Raw genomic sequence first — 15822 nt, forward strand, 5'->3', positions numbered from 1 at the left:
ATAAATGTTTCAGTAGCTAACATAAACAATCATTTAAATAGTTAGTTATATAATTATAGAATTCTGTAATCAGATATTTTGATGATAGATTATTTTTTTGTACATCCTATTTATTCTGTGTATAAAAATTTGCTCTGCAGTGACACCTGACATCTGATGCTGATAGTAGGATTTATTTAGACAAAATGAACATTCTGTTGGCACATATTGTAATAAATTATGTATATATGAGCTTCTGATTGCTGTAAACTGGTGCTTCTGCATTTGTTTTTTGCAAAAGAAGCGAGCCATAGCCTATACTATATGTATTGAGAAAATCATTTTATTTCTCTTTTGATAACAAGATTATTTGAAACATATATATGAATTAAATTTAAGTATTAAAGTCAAACATTGGTCGTATCAAATAAATGTAATTATCTATGCCCACATGTACACAATGTTTGATATGATTGCTTGGTTGATTAGGTTTAACATTTTATTAAGTTTTGTTATTAAGTTAAGGAAAAACTTACTTTTAATGTTGGTGACATCATTATTCACTGTGAGGATCGAGGCAGTCATGCACGCTTCTGGGAGTAACTATTGACTCTTGTCTAAAATTTAATATGTTTGTTTACCCTGTTAAATAGTAAGTTGTAAAAGCCTTAAAGGCTTAATGGCTTGTGTTGAAATGTTGTACCCCTTGTACAGACTCTAAATAAAGATTACTTGACTTGACATGATGTATAATATTAACAGCTAGGGTCATTTAAGGACGGCCTCCCCTGTTTGCAGAACATGTATGTTACTTCAGTGTGTGAATGTCTGAATGTTCTAGGAGGCTGCAGTAAATTTGTGTTATGTCTCTTTCTTTGTAATACCGGGTATGCCTATAATATTACAGCTAGTGGAAACTGTTTTCATAGTGCTGCTTCTTTCTCACTCAGTGAGGCAAATCGCCAAATACATTGAACAATTATACACACCGTATACGTACCACCCAGTCACATTATACTGACAACATATGCAGACAAATTAAACACAGTCAGATCCAAATGTAGGTACCTTTAGTTTTATGATTATGCAGTTGGGTCAGCAAGTACAATATTCTAGCAATAGAACTACCCGGTATATACACTATCTGCATGTACATGTACATCCTCCGTCCCATAGTGTTCCTTGTGATTCTATGTTGTTATATGTGAGGTTGGGGTATTATCATAATATCACTTACAAAATTTCAAGTTTAATTAAACTTGTAAGTTGCTAAATAATTAAATTTACTCTATGTTGATATATACTGTATGTTTAATTTTACTTTCAGAGTTCGGGTAAAAGTTCAGTAGTTGAGAGTCTGGTTGGGCGTGACTTTCTTCCTCGCGGAACGGGTATTGTGACCAGACGTCCACTGGTATTACAACTCGTCCACGTCTCCAAAAATGATACTGAGGCCAGAAAAGTAGAGGGAGGAGGTAGGGAAAATGGAATGTCCGTGTGTAATCATAAAAGTAGAGGGAGGAGGTAGGGAAAATGGAATGTCCGTGTGTAATCATAAAAGTAGAGGGAGGAGGTAGGGAAAATGGAATGTCCGTGTGTATAGTCAGGAAATATTTTTATTCGTTATGAGATAAGTGTGATAAAACAGATAGCCTGCAAAATTATCTATGCTTTGTATGTTTCCAGCTAAATCAGTGAGGAAAATAAACTTATCTTCATTGTAGATTTTTTCGCATAGAAATTAAATAATTTCCTGTATCACTATATGTTATTATCATCAGTTTTCCATGAATAACTAAAACCGGTGTCCACAAAACAAAACCAACAAAAAACAACATCACATGTTGTACAGTATTTGCATAACATCAGTATAAGTTCAAAATGACTTTGCTCATGAAACATGCATTGTTATGCCTATAAAATTATTGAAGTTTTGACTTAGCCATTCAAAGATGACGTTATGAAAAGATGACGTTATGAAAAGAAGTCATTCACAGATGACGTAATGAAAAGAAGTCATTCACAGATGACGTATTGAAAATTTATGTCCTTCATGTCATCTGTTATTGTCTAAAGCAAACATTTTATTTTCATCATTCAAGATAAACTAATCCTGTCAAAGTTCAGTTAATTGATGCTGGATATTACCAGCATTACTTTTGATCAAATACTAGTATGATAAGCTATAGGTTAGACAGAATTTTTGTGTAAGGCTGGTGAGAGTTGTTATTTATTTTTGTAGAAGGATTAATTGGCTCTTATCTTAATTCTTTTGATTTCAGGAACTATAAAGGCAGAAGAATGGGGTAAATTTTTGCACACTAAAAAAAAAGTGTATACTGACTTTTCTGAGATCAGACGAGAAATAGAAAATGAAACTGATCGGATGTCTGGAATTAATAAGGTGAGGCTCGCACACAAAAATGCAGGTTTGTGTAAAAAAAAAAAAATTTAAAAAAAAGTCTGATGTTGTACCACTGGCACTTCTCCTAAGAATACTTACTGTAGGTCACTCTTTTTAAAGTTATTTAATTTATTGTTCCCTTACTTAAAATTAGAAAAATAGAACATCCTAAAATGAATCTGGAGGTTCTAAAGGTGTAAAACAATACAAATCCAAATGAATACCTGTGACAATCTGTTGAATTAGATATATTGACTAATAAATGAATTAGAATAGGTTGGGGGGAAAAAGTCAAGTTAATAAAGGAACATTGTTTTAAATCAGCTGAACAAAATTATATTTTTAACAGTGTTATCCACTAGTGATATGTTAAGGTCAGTATACATAACAGGAGTTATTTCCCCTACTACAGTTATCATGTAATTATATAAAAGGTCCTTCAATTTATCAACCACTGAATGATGATTCTGTTTGGAGATCTCCAATGAGATAAGGAATCCATGTATTATGTTTGTAAGTGTCACTGTACATGCTAGCTAATCAAGTATAGTTAGCTATAAAACAATTGAAATTGTAATGTTTTGTCTGATGAATTTTTCAAATTTTAAATACTGAAAAATTATTGAATTAGGAAAATATCCTTCGTTTGTTTTTATGATCTTTTATATTATTTGCTTAATTAATTATCACAGGGAATATGTCAAGAACCCATCAACTTGAAGATTTATTCACCAAAGATTGTAAATCTCACTCTGGTGGACTTACCAGGCATGACCAAAGTGCCAGTGGGTGACCAGCCTGCGGACATAGAGGGACAAATATACGACCTCTGTCTGAAATACATCAGCAATCCTAACTCCATCATCCTAGCTGTGACTGCAGCCAACACAGATATGGCCACCTCAGAGGCGCTGAAACTGGCCAAGGACGTGGACGTGGATGGTATACACCTTATCTTATCAATACAGAAATAAATAAGTAATATATGGTTATGACGAACCTGTAAAGACAAACAAAATAAGTTTTTTTATAAGTATAGTTTGTTATACACATATAACAGACATCTTATATGAACCTTGATGAAAAATGCCATGTTTTAACCAGGGATTTGTTATTATCCTTGATTTCCAGGGCTTACAATCACTTACAATCTCTACACCCTTGGATTATGTTATTACATGCAAAACTGAAGGTTCTCTAACGAATGAGGAGTTAATTTGATTCTTTAATGGACATCAAAAGAGTCGAATAACGATACATTGCATGGCTTTGAAGTTCAGCGTTGCTCTCTATAACTCTTCAAAGGAAGTTGTTGTAGGCATGTGATTGGTCAGTTGTTTTCCCCTGAACTGCCTTTAGTTTTGCTATAACATAGTCTAGTGGGGTAGAGATCATAAATGATCATAATGCCTGGAAATTGAGGTTGACAGAACAATAGTGAAAGGCTTGTCAGCCAATAAATTTTCCCTGTTAATATTTTTACTTTGATGGTGTACAGGTCGGCGTACATTGGCCGTCGTAACCAAACTTGATTTGATGGACCATGGGACGGACGCTATGGATGTGTTGTGTGGACGGGTTATTCCGGTCAAACTGGGCATTATAGGTGTAGTTAATCGCAGTCAGGCTGATATAAACACGGCCAAGGTAAAGGATAGTCTTACACCATCCCCCCCCATCTCCCCCCCCCTAAATGTTTGCCTTCAGCTGGTTTTAAAGGCTATATACTTTCTACTCTCATATTTCTATGCTTATCTGATCTGAAACAAGCAATGTTCCCTACATACACAACGAAGAAAATTATTGCTAGAAAGTCAAAATCTAATTGATTTATCACTATATATTTACATTTTCACTGAAGTCTCTCTTTGTAACCTTGGCAAGCGCAGTTGGCATTCATACAGTCTATGAACTTAAATGCTTATTATGAAGTCATTATCATTGTGACGTCACAATTGTTGTGTCAGCGATCTCGGAAAACGGTTGTTCAAATGGCCATTCCATCTTGGGATTTCATCATAAAATTGTAACCAAACGTAAATATAAGCATTGAACGTCTTTCAGTTGGCATTCATATTGCCTATTTTATGCCTTGAATAAAACTTTACACCCCAAGATTTTTTATTTGATTTATTACTTGCAATTTATGCTTTACTTTTCTGTGAAGAGAAATGTTTTTAATGACTTTAAAAGAGAAAAAAAGTCAATATAGGTATGTTAAAAGATTTCTACTATCATAAGTCATTGTGCATTAGCAATTTTACTGAGGACTTATGTTTCTGAGCAAAAGTTTTTTCTATATTTTTCCTACATTATATGTTCTCTTTTTGGCAGGACTTAACAACTGCTGTGAAGGATGAAGGAGCGTTTTTACAGAAGAAATATCCATCAATAGCTAGTAGGAATGGCACACATTACCTAGCTAAGACATTAAATCGAGTAAGTTGTTCTATAGCTTCTGGTGAGTTCTAGATATTACTTTGATCTTCAGGGGCTTGCCATGCTACAAATATCTACAAATAATTATGAGAATATTACTTATGATTTTTACCTCTCTTGAAGGTCATAAGGTTACAGTCAAACAAAGTTTAACCATTGTCATGATTTGAACAGATACTCTGTTGAATAACAATGATTTTTTAAGGTCACAGGTATCAAATGTGAAAATTTAAAGTATGAAGATACTTAGTATTTCAGACCTAAACTGGCCAATATAGATTTGTGTTATGATAATTAAAGTTGAAATAGTTTTTAGTCAACAGAAATAGTTAAGGTCTATGTTATAGTCTATTAATCTTATTATTATATGTTTCCCATCTCATCATCATTCTAAGGGAAGTCAGAATCTACATTTGTATCCATACATTTATTTTAGGATACTGTATTCGACCCAATAAGCAACCATGTCCCTGTAAGCACCCCTCCCCATTTTTGAGACCCTGATTTCAATTGCTCAGGCATAAATAAAGACCAAAAACTGTATAGATTTGCAATAATTTCGTCTTATTAGCACTTTTCCAATTTTTTAAACGCCCTGGGCACTTATTGGGTCTAATACGGTAAGATAAATTTGTTATGTTGTGAGACTTAGATATAAGTCTTTCTATAGATTGAACTGTTATAAAGCTTAAATGCATTACGGTTGCAATAGATTTCAGAGATTTGCATTATTTCGTGGGTTGTGATTGTTTTTGTTCTGTTTCAGTTATTAATGCACCACATACGAGATTGTCTACCAGATCTAAAGACTCGAGTAAACATTTTAATGGCACAGTTCCAGTCCCTTCTCATCTCGTTTGGTGAACCTGTCGAAGATAAGGTAGAGTTATGGAAACCATCTTACATCAAAGTATCTCAACCGATTGATATTAAATCTAATATAATTCTGTCTTTGCTTATTTTGGAGTTATCTCCCTTGTGGGTCGGTATCAATTTGGAGGTCATTAATTTGTGAGCTAAAATTAAGTTGTTTTCTCTGGGGGAAATGGCATGACACTCATAAACATACATGGCATAACAATAAGTACCTTCCCACATGAGCAGATAACTCTAGTATGAAAATACAGAAATTTTTAACTCTAAAATGGTAGAGCATTGGTAGATTAAAAAATATACAGTGTACTTGAAAAAAATTGCTGTACTTTCTTATCGTTTTATAAACAATCATGCTTATTGAAAACAGGTATACCAGGTATTTATTTGATGTTTCATACCAATCATCTGTAATGAATAAAAAGCAGGATGAGGAATTCAGAGAAATATTAAGCATTTCTTTTGGCTTTAAATTTGTGTAAAGACATTTGAATAAGAGTTTGATACATATGTATATATCACTTGTTTATCCTTTCCATACAGGGTCAGCTGCTACTACAGATTATTACAAGATTTGCCTCGGCGTACTGCAGTACGATAGAGGGAACATCTAAATTCATTGAAACTTCAGAACTGTAAGTTAACACAAATCGGCCTGTTATATATCCTAAGCATGTGTCACTTGATGTCACAGAATGGACAGTGACATATCTTGATGAATTGAAAATAGTTGTCTCTGTTTGATTTGACGTAGAAGGGAAGGCGTTTTTTTTGTTGAGGAAAATGAACTTATTATTAATGAGAACTTAGTATGCCCAGTCACTTTGATGTGAAGAAGACGTTCACGTCATTACTACTTCTAGACAAAGTTTAGCTAAACTTTATTCAATTGGGGTCGCTATCTCGCAAACCTGAAGTCTTCCATTGGATAGACCTTTTATTGGTATACCCCATGGACAAAATCCTACAGCATTGGCATTCTCATTGAAGATAATCACTTTTATTGAGGAAAAATGTACTGTTTAATATTTACAATTACTGTGGAGTTGACAGATGATGTTGTATATTGTGTAACGTCTGCTCTATTTACTCACTTTCCAGATGTGGTGGAGCTAGGATATGTTATATATTTCACGAGACTTTTGGTCGTACTCTAGAATCTGTTGATCCGTTAGTGGGTCTAACGACAATGGACATTCTTACAGCCATTAGGAATGCCACGGTAAGTTAATCATCAAATTCTGAGTACAAGGCCCATGTTTGACAGTTGCAGTTTCTTAATCCTTCTCTTTAGACTTTTGCTTTTAAAACACATTCAAATCAATTTATTTTCTAATCATTGTACATTTTAAGTTTTAAAAGACTTAAACTATTCATGTTATTTTCCTAAGGATATATTATGTCTAGTTTTGGTATTTGCATTCTACTTGAGTCTAATCAATGTTTCAATAGTCATCTGGGGCCACGGTGGCCGAGTGGTTAAGATGTCCCAACATATTACCACAAGCCCTCCACCTCTGGGTCACAGTTGCCAAGTACTGACCACTGGTCGGTGGGTTTTCTCCAGGTACTCCGGCTTTCCTCCACCAACAAACCTGGCACATCCTTAAATGACCCTGGCTGTTAATAGGACGTTAAACTGAAGGAAAAAAAAAATCAATAGTACACGACCACAAGATATTTGACGCATAATTTTAGATAAAATAGATAATTTTTAGCTCACCTGGCCCGAAGGGCCGGTGAGCTTATGTCATGGCGCGCGGCGTCCGTCGTCCGTCGTCCGTCGTCCGTCGTCCGTCGTCGTCCGTCCGTCCGTCAACATTTCCTTTAAATCGCTACTAGTCATAGAGTTCTGCATGGATTGTAACCAAATTTGGCCACAAACATCCTTGGGGGAAGGGGAACAGAACTTGTATAAATTTTGGCTCTGACCCCCCAGGGGCAGGAGGGGCGGGGCCCAATAGGGAAAATAAAGGTAAATCCTATAAAACGCTACTTGTCCTAGAGTTCTGCATGGATTGTAACCAAATTTGGCCACAAACATCCTTGGGGGAAGGGGAACAGAACTTGTATAAATTTTGGCTCTGACCCCCCAGGGGCAGGAGGGGCGGGGCCCAATAGCAGAAATAGAGGTAAATCCTATAAAACGCTACTTGTCCTAGAGTTTTGCATGGATTGTAACCAAATTTGGCCACAAACATCCTTGGGGGAAGGGGAACAGAACTTGTATAAATTTTGGCTCTGACCCCCTAGGGGCAGAAAGGGCGGGGCCCAATAGGGGAAATACAGGTAAATCCTATAAATCGCTACTTGTCCTAGAGTTCTGCATGGATTGTAACCAAATTTGGCCACAAACATCCTTGGGGGAAGGGGGAAAGAACTTGTATAAATTTTGGCTCTGACCCCCCGGGGGCAGGAGGGTGGGGCCCAATAGGGGAAATAGAGGTAAATCCTATAAATCGCTACTTGTCCTAGAGTTCTGCATGGATTGTAACCAAATTTGGCCACAAACATCCTTGGGGGAAGGGGAACAGAACTTTTATAAATTTTGGCTCTGACCCCCCAGGGGCAGGAGGGGTGGGGCCCAATAGGGAAAATAAAGGTAAATCCTATAAAACGCTACTTGTCCTAGAGTTCTGCATGGATTGTAACCAAATTTGGCCACAAACATCCTTGGGGGAAGGGGAACAGAACTTGTATAACTTTTGGCTCTGACCCCCTGGGGGCAGGAGGGGCGGGGCCCAATAGGGGAAATAGAGGTATATCCTATAAAACGCTACTTGTCCTAGAGTTCTGCATGGATTGTAACCAAATTTGGCCACAAACATCCATGGGGGAAGGGGGAATGAACTTGTATAAATTTTGGCTCTGACCCCCCGGGGGCAGGAGGGGCGGGGCCCAATAGGGGAAACAGGGGTAAATCCTATAAATCGCTACTTGTCCTAGAGTTCTGCATGGAATGTAACCAAATTTGGCCACAAACATCCTTGGGGGAAGGGGGAATGAACTTGTATAAATTTTGGCTCTGACCCCCTGGGGGCAGGAGGGGCGGGGCCCAATAGGGGAAATAGAGGTAAATCCTATAAATCGCTACTTGTCCTAGAGTTCTGCATGGACTGTAACCAAATTTGGCCACAAACATCCTTGGGGGAAGGGGGAAAGAACTTGTACAAATTTTAGCTCTGACCCCCCGGGGGCAGGAGGGGCGGGGCCCAATAGGGGAAATAGAGGTAAATCCTATAAATCGCTACTTGTCCTAGAGTTCTGCATGGATTGTAACCAAATTTGGCCACAAACATCCTTGGGGGAAGGGGAAAGAACTTGTATAAATTTTGGCTCTGACCCCCCAGGGGCAGGAGGGGCGGGGCCCAATAGGGAAATAAGAGGTAAATATTCAAATTCCTTCAGAAAAGAAACAATGAACCTGTATTCAGAACATGACTTGACATTACAAACCAGGTGAGCGATACAGGCCCTCTGGGCCTCTTGTTATCTATGGTATTGTGTTTCTAGATTTGTTTACTTGTTTACTCTACGGTATTTTAAAAGAAAGGTCATTGTATATCATATATCCGTTATACATAAAATGTGTTTTTAATTACACAGGGTCCAAGACCTGCCCTTTTTGTGCCAGAAATATCATTTGAACTGTTAGTAAAGAGACAAATTCGTCGTTTAGAGGAGCCTAGTCTTCGCTGTGTAGAACTTGTTCATGAAGAAATGCAGCGTATAATTCAACATTGTGGTACACAGGTGAGAACAAAAACAAATAATTCACACTTCAATTTCTTTATGTAAAACAATCTATAATTAAAAGTATTCATTGCACAGTTTCTCTTAACTCCATTTTTAGTGCGAGTGTACTCGTACTATTATTTTCCTTTTCGGGTGTAGAGTTTGTGTACATTCACTATGCACAGATTCCAACTGCGCTCGCGATACCGAAAGTCAATGTCTTATAGCGTTTAATAGATTTCACCATTATTTTGTGACACCAAACTTTCAAAAACATATATTAAGATATACTTGTTAGCGATAATCTACTATACATTAACAACTGTGACATTTCACAGTTCTAAACACATTTGTTTTGTGTAAATTTCAAGCGGCGTATCATACAAACTCTTGCATCGGTCATGATATTATAAGAATCTGATCGACTTTGGAAACTTCTGGAACAATACAATGCAATTCAGGTTTATATAGTCAATAAAAGAAAGTGACAAAACGGATAACTTTTAGTATCGGCCACATATTTAATTTATTTCACATCATCCTTAGTCTTAGGTGTACGTTGCACTATCGCTTACTAAACCCTGTGAAAATAGACCGTAATTGCTGTAGTTCTAATAAATATTTATAAAATTACACAGCTTTGCGTGAGAGAAACAGAATAAAAAACCACATTATAAAATATCAGTCTGAGTGTCTGAGCTTTAGATCTAATGTACCCTTGAAAGGCATTCAAGCATGCATGACACAGGTAAGTCACCACGTGCACAGATACTGGACAGTGTTCTAGCGGAGGACTATTTTGAAAAACAAAACAAGTTTATCGTATTAATATCAATATGATAATAAACACATTTTTATGTAACAAAGAACTTCAAAGTAATTTCACATTTAAAGTTCTGATGAATAAAGGAAAGCATTTATTACAATGCACCAAGGGTATAACCATCTCCTTGCAATAGTCCCAAAGTTAATGAGAAAGTGCTACGTACACCTGTTGCAGAGGATGATTTCATAGCGGAAATTAAGGTTAGGAAGTATTTAGCAAGCACTTAATGTCTGACAGACATATTTCTAGTTTTTTAATTTCATCAGCACAAGCATTTACATCTCCTTATATAATTTTCATTTATAGGGTCATCTGAAGGTAAGTTTCAGATAACCTTATCCTTTTCCCCAGAACATCCCAACACTGATGATTTAAAATCTGAATTGACAAAGTTAACGAAAAATTTCAAAATGTGGATGACTGTTAATGCCAGTAGATTTGTTTCTGTATAAGCAATTTATTTCATTCTTATCCAACAGCAAGAAATGTTACGCTTCCCTAAACTCCACGAGAAAATTATTGATGTTGTCACGCAGCTACTACGACGCCGACTTCCACCCACAAATAGTATGGTAAGTTTAATGACATTTCATGAGGCTCAAATGGTCTGACCTGAATGGTAAATATTAGCCTTAGTTGTAATTTGATGTTTCCAAGCAAAGTTTTGTTTGTATCTCCCAACCTAACTTTGCAATGGGTACTTGTCAAGAATTGGTTGCCTTATTGGTAAAAATGACGGATACATAAAGAAATTTGATTTTTTCGTAGCCAATTTTCATGCAGTACTTTTGAAACATATTATTTTACAAGGAATCTTGCTATTTTAACTTTAAATGACCACTCTGAAACCCTGACTTTTATTTTTTCAATATTTATTGATAACAGGTGGAGAACATTGTAGGAATAGAACTCGCTTATATCAACACAAAACACCCAGACTTCCACGAGGTACATGTCGTTCAGAAAAGTATGACAGAAAACACAGAACTTCCGAAGAACATTCACAAGGAGTTGGTGGATGCTCGGCACAACGAGGAGAGTAAAGAGAAGGAGAAAAAGGTATTGGCTATATACAATTTACTAAACTGAATTTGAAGGTTCACAATAGAAATGGTGGTTAGTCTGTAGATAAATTTTTTATCACCAGTGGAAAAAAAGAATTTTTGCAAATAAATTGAGAGATAGTCCTTTTTGCTATATCTATTTGTTGGTTTCAAAATTACATTCTTTATATGTATATTTCAAGCATGACCTTTATAGTATTGTTGTAATATAGCTGATACTGAAGATTTCTCTTATTTGCATACAAGAAATAATGATACCAAAACCCTATAAAAATAGTTGCCATTTACAACTTTAATAAAAAAAAAAAGATAATAGTAGTCAAATAACGGCCATAATATACCATTGAAATTAATGAAAAATGGCAAAAATAATGCAGCCATTACTTTTGTAACAAGACATGGTCCAGTTTAATAACAATGTCAATACCATCATTTGGATAGCCATTAACTTTTAAGTAAGACCATGACATACAGATCGGCATCAATATTCTTTCCATTCTTACATTTCTGGTAAAGAGCTATCAATATAATTGTATATTGACTTAGTTAACAAAATACATAAAATCAAAATTATTTTGTATTAATATAAAGCTATCTTTTTACTGATAATCTGTATACATACATTGACAGGTACTCAATAGTGCAGCCCCAGATAATACCTGGAAGCTCTCCAATCTAATCAAGACAAAAAACCTCGACAAACTGGAGCTAGGGACGTCAAGTGCGCCCAGTAGTGTGGCCGGGTCACCAGCTCACAAGAAGGGGGTCAATCTGTTATCTGATGTGGTAAGTCATCAGTATCTAGTATAGTTCTTAAAGGGGACATGAACCTCAGAAAATTCTGTCATCACCGGCTCACAAGAAGAGAGTCAATATGCTATCTGATGTGGTAAGTCATCAGTATCTAGTATAGTTCTTAAAGGGGACATGAACCTCAGTAAACTCTGTTGTCACTGGCTCACAAGAAGGGAGACAACTGCTATTGGATGTGGTAAGTCATCAGTATCTAGTATAGTTCTTAAAGGGGACATGAACCTCAGAAAACTCTGTTGTCACTGGCTCACAAGAAGGGAGTCAATCTGTTATCTGATGTGGTAAGTCATCAGTATCTAGTATAGTTCTTAAAGGGGACATGAACCTCAGAAAACTCTGTTGTCACTGGCTCACAAGAAGGGAGTCAATCTGTTATCTGATGTGGTAAGTCATCAGTATCTAGTATAGTTCTTAAAGGGACATGAACCTCAGTAAACTCACCAGCTCACGAGAAGGGAGACAACCTGCTATCTAATGTGGTAAGTCATTAGTATCTAGTATAGTTCTTAAAGGGACATGAACCTCAGTAAACTCACCAGCTCACAAGAAGGGAGACAACTGCTATTGGATGTGGTAAGTCATCAGTATCTAGTATAGTTCTTAAAGGGGACATGAACCTCAGTAAACTCACCAGCTCACAAGAAGGGAGACAACTGCTATCTAATGTGGTAAGTCATTAGTATCTAGTATAGTTCTTAAAGGGACATGAACCTCAGAAAACTCTGTTGTCACTGGCTCACAAGAAGGGAGACAACCTGCTATCTGATGTGGTAAGTCATCAATATCTAGTATAGTTCTTAAAGGGACATGAACCTCAGTAAACTCACCAGCTCACAAGAAGGGAGACAACCTGCTATCTGATGTGGTAAGTCATTAGTATCTAGTATAGTTCTTAAAGGGACATGAACCTCAGTAAACTCACCAGCTCACAAGAAGGGAGACAACCTGCTATCTAATGTGGTAAGTCATCAATATCTAGTATAGTTCTTAAAGGGACATGAACCTCAGTAAACTCACCAGCTCACAAGAAGGGAGACAACCTACTATCTAATATGGTAAATCATCAGTATCTAGTATAGTTCTTAAAGGGGACAAGAACCTCAGAAAACTCTGTCATCACCCGCTCACAAGAAGGGAGTCAACCTGCTATCTTATCATATGTAGTGAGTCATCGATATCTAGTATAGTTCTTAAAGGGGACATGAACCTAAGTAAACTCTGTCGTCACCCGCTCACAAGAAGGGAGTCAACCTGCTATCTTATCATATGTAGTGAGTCATCGATATCTAGTATAGTTCTTAAAGGGACATTAACCTAAGTAAACTCGGTTGTCACTGGCTCACAAGAAGGGAGACAACCTGCTATCTGATGTGGTAAGTCATCAGTTTCTAGTATAGTTCTTAATCGACTAAAAAACAACACAGTAAATTATGGTTATTTTCTAGAAATAAAAAAAAAAACTATTTTCTTAGTTTAAAATATTGAAAATCAGTTCGCAGCATCAAGCAATTTTGAATGTTGACAATAAATGACTAATTTAAATTTTATATAAACTATATTATATCTTAATGTGTTAAGTCTATAATGTTATCAAATGATTCAGAGAAAGAAAAAGAAATTTAAAGCAGAGAAAATCTCACAATGGTGATATTGATTCAGTGTTTGGAGCCAAGATCTGTCTGGAATTAACAGATATTTTTAAAAACTAAATATGTACTATCTACTTTGTAATGTATTCCTCAACATCTAAATAATGACAAATTCAGCATTTTCAAACAAGTGTAGGTTGCATTATTGAAAAATTAATTAAGAATCACGCCTTCAGCTTACATATCTATAAATATCTTTTGCAGTTGGAATTTTGCAAAGTATGTTGTACATAAGTTGCACATCTTTATCATTTTGCTTAATTTAACTAATAGCTGTTATTCTATGTCTTATTAAAAAAATTTGTAATAAATGTTGTGTTTCTGAAAAACAACTTTCATTTAATTACATATGCAAGAGTTACTGGCCTTAAGTATATTGTAGTATTTTGTTTTGTGCTAAAGCCGCTTCCAGTAATATTCTGTTGACATTTATAAAATGCTGTACCTAGTGAAATGTTGATGTATACTGTACCTAGTGAAATTGTTGATGTATATTTGTGTGTCCTCCTGATCAGGAACAATATACAATTCTAATGCAAAATTATTTATGTTTTCAAAACAGGATTTTCATAGCAAAATGCATTTTGATCATATTTGATTAGCATATAATTTTCTTATTAATTTGAACAGGCTTATTTAAAGTCATTAAAATGTACTTATTGCATACATTTTATGTTATTTTTTTCCTTTTTATATGTATGGTAATTTTCTTCCTTTTTTTTCTCAATCAACTTGTCAGTTTTTGCATTGTTTATTTTCACTGATATGTTGATGCTATTTATATCTGTTTGATATTAGATTTCAATTAAACATTTTTTTCATATTTTTTTCACATATTTATAATTTCATATTTCATATTATCTTTCCAATTCTAGAAGGCTATTTTTAGGTCATCTGACCCGAAGGGTCAGGATGACCTATAGTCATCATGTTTCGTCCGTCGTCGTGCGCCGTCCGCCGTGCGCCGTGCGCCGTCCGCCGTGCGCCGTGTGCCGTCCGCCGTGCGTTAACTTTTCACATTTTGAACTTCTTCTCAAGTTTGACCAGTGGGTGAGCTGAAACTTACCTGAAATGATCCTGAGATGGTCCCGACAAAGTGTTGTTATTTTTCGGGTCGATCCGAAATCCAAGATGGCCGCCACAGCCGCCATCTTGAAAACACATTTTGGAACTTCTTCTCAAGTTCTACCCGGTGCGATTTGGCTGAAACTTGCATGAAATGAATCCTGACATGGTCCCGACAAAGTGTTTTATTTTTCGGGTCGATCCGAAAAATCCAAGATGGCCGCCACGACACAGCCGCCATCTTTGAAAACACATTTTAAACTTCTTCAAGTTATAAGATACTTACCGGGTGCGATTATGGTGGCTGAAAACTTGCATGAAATTATCCTGGACAATTGGGTCGCCGACGAGTGTTGATATTTTTCCGGGTCGATCCTCGAATAAATCCAAGTATGTGCTCTGCCCAACAGTGAACGCCCATCTTGAAAAACATCATTTTAAGAGACTTCTTACTCAAGTTTCTACCCACAATATGCAATTTGGCTAATGCAGAACTCTGGCATGAAATGAAATCCTGAGCATTGATTTCCCGAGCAAAGTGTTGTTAATTTTTCGGGTCTGATCCGAAATTTTCTTAAGATGGCCATTCGCGCACTGCCGGCTTAGTCTTGAAAAACCATACATGTTTAAACTTCTTATCAAAGTTCTACCGGTGCGATTTGGCTGAAACTTGCATGAAATGATCCTGACATGGTCCCGACAAAGTGTTGTTATTATTCGGGTCGATCCGAAATCCAAGATGGCCGCCACAGGCGCCATCTTGAAACACACATTTTGAACTTTCTCAAGTTCTACCAGTGCGATTTGGCTGAAACTTGCATGAAATGATCCTGACATGGTCCCGACAAAGTGTTGTTATTTTTCGGGTCGATCTGAAATCCAAGATGGCAGCCACAGTCTCCATCTTGAAAACACATTTTAAACTTCTTCTCAATTTCTACCGGTGCAATTTCGCTGAAACTTGCATGAAATGAT

General features: G+C 36.3%; 1 protein-coding gene across 1 annotated transcript in view; it reads left to right on the plus strand.

Annotated features, from left to right (window-relative positions):
• Positions 1–12665, plus strand: part of LOC138336253 (dynamin-1-like protein) — an 18737-nt gene extending 6072 nt beyond the window's left edge. Inside the window, exons 3-14 of the mRNA XM_069285666.1 lie at positions 1307–1454; positions 2262–2383; positions 3076–3325; positions 3882–4030; positions 4718–4822; positions 5589–5702; positions 6239–6330; positions 6797–6917; positions 9302–9448; positions 10736–10828; positions 11142–11315; positions 11951–12665. Of these exons, the coding sequence (XP_069141767.1) occupies positions 1307–1454; positions 2262–2383; positions 3076–3325; positions 3882–4030; positions 4718–4822; positions 5589–5702; positions 6239–6330; positions 6797–6917; positions 9302–9448; positions 10736–10828; positions 11142–11315; positions 11951–12130 (1695 nt within the window). The 3' untranslated portion in view covers positions 12131–12665. The remainder of the gene's footprint in view (positions 1–1306; positions 1455–2261; positions 2384–3075; positions 3326–3881; positions 4031–4717; positions 4823–5588; positions 5703–6238; positions 6331–6796; positions 6918–9301; positions 9449–10735; positions 10829–11141; positions 11316–11950) is intronic.
• The last annotated feature ends 3157 nt before the right edge of the window (positions 12666–15822 follow it).

The sequence above is a fragment of the Argopecten irradians genome, chromosome 12 (assembly GCF_041381155.1).
Source record: "Argopecten irradians isolate NY chromosome 12, Ai_NY, whole genome shotgun sequence".
In the NCBI taxonomy this organism is placed as follows: domain Eukaryota; kingdom Metazoa; phylum Mollusca; class Bivalvia; order Pectinida; family Pectinidae; genus Argopecten; species Argopecten irradians.